Source organism: Benincasa hispida, chromosome 8, assembly GCF_027475165.1.
Source record: "Benincasa hispida cultivar pf3 chromosome 8, pf3_genome.v1.1, whole genome shotgun sequence".
In the NCBI taxonomy this organism is placed as follows: domain Eukaryota; kingdom Viridiplantae; phylum Streptophyta; class Magnoliopsida; order Cucurbitales; family Cucurbitaceae; genus Benincasa; species Benincasa hispida.
The window spans coordinates 53,398,005-53,400,861 of NC_143485.1; the positions used below are offsets into that span (position 1 = coordinate 53,398,005).

General features: G+C 34.6%; 1 protein-coding gene across 3 annotated transcripts; it reads right to left on the reverse strand.

Moving 5' to 3' along the window:
* Nucleotides 1–436: 436 nt before the first annotated feature.
* Nucleotides 437–2,556, reverse strand: LOC120083476 (cysteine-rich receptor-like protein kinase 28). Of its 3 annotated transcripts, XM_090316573.1 has the most exons (5): nucleotides 1,806–2,556; nucleotides 1,600–1,724; nucleotides 1,324–1,460; nucleotides 990–1,209; nucleotides 437–858 (listed from the first exon to the last, which is right to left on the reverse strand). In XM_090316573.1, exons 2-5 carry the CDS (start codon nucleotides 1,641–1,643, stop codon nucleotides 825–827), a joined length of 435 nt encoding a protein of 144 aa, XP_090172699.1. In that variant the 5' UTR covers nucleotides 1,644–1,724; nucleotides 1,806–2,556; the 3' UTR covers nucleotides 437–824. The 3 variants fall into 3 exon arrangements, 2 of the variants coding, with proteins under 2 accessions (XP_090172699.1, XP_038895172.1); XM_039039244.2 differs by having other exon boundaries at nucleotides 1,600–2,555; XR_005483431.2 differs by having other exon boundaries at nucleotides 498–1,209; nucleotides 1,623–2,551.
* Nucleotides 2,557–2,857: the final 301 nt, after the last annotated feature.

Sequence of the window (2,857 nt, forward strand, 5' to 3'; positions counted from 1 at the left end):
GTTGATAACAAACTCCAACAAAATAGCAAGTAACTTCAAATATAGGCACTAACAACTTTCCTAGAAACTAGCACTTTGAACTAATTCAAAGTAACTAAAAATAGACTTGCACTTGAGTTACTAACACCTTGGTTTGTCCTTTTTATTTTGTATTCATTAGAGGGGAAACTTCGTTTATTTCTTTTCCTTTGTGTTTTTATCTTTTCTTGCTATGGTCTTGGTCTTGGCTACAATCTGTTGTTTTCGGTTATCGAAACGGATGTGAACATTTTTTTTTAGCTTTGTAACATGGTAAGAAGATGATGTTTGTGTTACTTTACTAAATGCAGGAAGTTTAGGACCAACGCTTAGCAACAATATACATTTTTGCAGTGTAGAAACTGGTAATCCTCTGATATGAGTGCTGAACTGATGAGAAATTGATGAATGCAAGAGATCAGAATCAAAACCCATTTGCTTATTGGCATTACTGATAATATTGAGTCATAAAAACAATATAAAACAAATTGGGAGAGTATATTTCTAGCTTTCATACTTCTTATAATGCAAAAAAACACTTGAATGAAGAGTGCTGCTTGTTTTGGCCAAGAAAAACAGTCTGCTGATTCTTGAAAATCTGTACACATTATTGCACACACAAGTCAGTCTCAAAATTAAACTAGAACGTCTTGACGATTGGACGAAGTTAGTTCGAGGCCCGTCTCATTCCATCTCTATCACATGGGAATGAGACCTCTCTTGTGAAGAAGACGTCTGATTTGGGGATCCTATTCATGAAATAACCTAGTGGAGAAAGTACTATTGGTAGAGTGATTGTGTCCCTATTAAGCATGAGAAGTACAGTTTCCAAAGTATCCCCTGAATTTGGACATTTGTGAGATTAATTAGATGGTGAGAGGAAAGATAATAAAGTATGAAGAACATTTATGCTACTATGCTTCATAGAATGAAGAATATGCTAATGAGTTTCTTCCCCTATTTATACTTACTGACTTGTATTTCTTTGTGCACCAAGTGGAAACAACTTTCCCATGCAAAAATCAGAAATTTTATGATTCATTTCTGGGTCTAATAAAATATTTGCATCTTTGAGAACTTGATGAATAGCTTTAATTTGAGAATCTTGATTAAGATAAACAAGGCCCCTAGCAACACCTCCAATGATTTTGTTGCGTGTTCCCCAGTCCAAATCTTGACATTTCAATGGATCTAAACATTAAAACAATGAGATTTATTAGGCAGGACACAATGCGTTAATGTCTCAAGATACTCATACTAAACAGAGCTTTGAAGTATGCAAAGAGAGAAGAAAAGAAAACATACCAAATATGAATTTATCAAGACTTGAGTTTTGCAGAAACTCAAACACGAGAACCCTTTCGTCTTCATGGAGGCAGAAGCTGAGAAGCCGATCTAAATTCAGGTGTTGAAGTTTAAACAGGATGTCGTTCTTAAATTCACTGTCAAAAGAATACACAAAAATATAATGAGTTACCTGAAAGAGACTCTCCATTATTATTCAACACTGTTAAGAAGCAAAATAAAGAATGAATGCCAAGAATTTCGAACCCATTGGAAATGCTAACTTTCCTCACAAACCTTGTAAATAGCTGAATATTTACCTCCTCCAATATAATTTTCATCTGAGTGATCTGTTGCAGTTCTTATAGTACTGATGTCAAATGCCAAAATTTTCAAATCTACAGTGACATCCACTTGTAAACCTGTAGAACACGTTAATGTGTAAGTTTAACTCATTTCCAAGTCCTTCCTCCAAAAGATAACGGAAGAATATAAGTTCATACCAACATCAAGAAGCTGTTTCATATTTATTTAATCTTTACAGTTAGTTATTGTAACTACTTGTATCAGAAATAGTATTTAAACTCATCATTTACAAATTTTAGATACAACAACAACAAATACATAGCTTCAAGCAAATCTTGGACAATCTGTAAAGAAAAGGGTCTGTGACTTAGCTTCTTAATAAAAACTCTCTCCTTCCCATGGATGTAGGCTTTCATAGCCGAACCATGTATATCGCAGTGTATTTTCTTCTTCTCTTCTCATCGTCTACAAGATCGTTCATCGTTTATCTTTTTTCTTTATATCGTCTAGAAGAACAAAACGATCGTCTATCTTTCTTCAAGCAATCATCTACACGATTGCACGGTCGTCTACCTTTCTTCGAGCAATCGTCTATACGATTGTATGATTGTCTACATCTTTTCTTCTGACATCGTCTACCCGATTGCCAGTATCCTCATCGTATACTTATAAACAATCGCACAGATTAAACAAAAGACATTAGGGTTAGAAGAAAGAAAAGAACACAGAAAGGTAGAGAACGAGAGATTCTGAAAGCTAGAGAGAGAAAGAAATTTTGTTTTGCATTAATCACCCATCAGAAATCAAAAGTAATTTTTCATTTTCCATCAGACAAAAATCAGTGGGATCATCCACATATTAGCCATCAGCTAGAAAATCGTGGGCTCTTCTCAGCCAAGTTCTCTACCAACCAAAAAAATTTGGGGCAAATATCAGGACCTCTCGAATTGGATCAAGATAAAGGGCCTCTTTTATTGTTTCATCATTTGGGCTAATTAATTTTTCTTTTGCAGAAGCAGGCCTACCAATAACACAAAAATTAATTAGCTTATATCCTTTTGGAAAGCATTCTTACTTGCAATTGCAACTCCATCCCTTTGTTTTCTTGCTCTTAAAAAGATGAAGATTTGACAATTAATACCACAAGTACAACAACCACCTGCAGAACTATAATGATAACGGTCCAGTTTCTTGGACTCCTTTTCTGCAGAGCTTGATGAATGTAAAATTTAAGCTAAAAGACTCCCTA

What these genes read in the sequence shown, in the direction of transcription:
- LOC120083476 (XM_090316573.1), bottom strand. Translation starts at nt 1,643, where the DNA reads ATGAAAATTATATTGGAGGAGGTAAATATTCAGCTATTTACAAG. An exon ending in AATATTCAGCTATTTACAAG is followed by an intron (nt 1,461 to 1,599) that starts GTTTGTGAGGAA and finishes TTCTTTTGACAG; the next exon opens with TGAATTTAAGAACGACATCC. An exon ending in GCACAAAGAAATACAAGTCA is followed by an intron (nt 859 to 989) that starts GTAAGTATAAAT and finishes GTCCAAATTCAG; the next exon opens with GGGATACTTTGGAAACTGTA.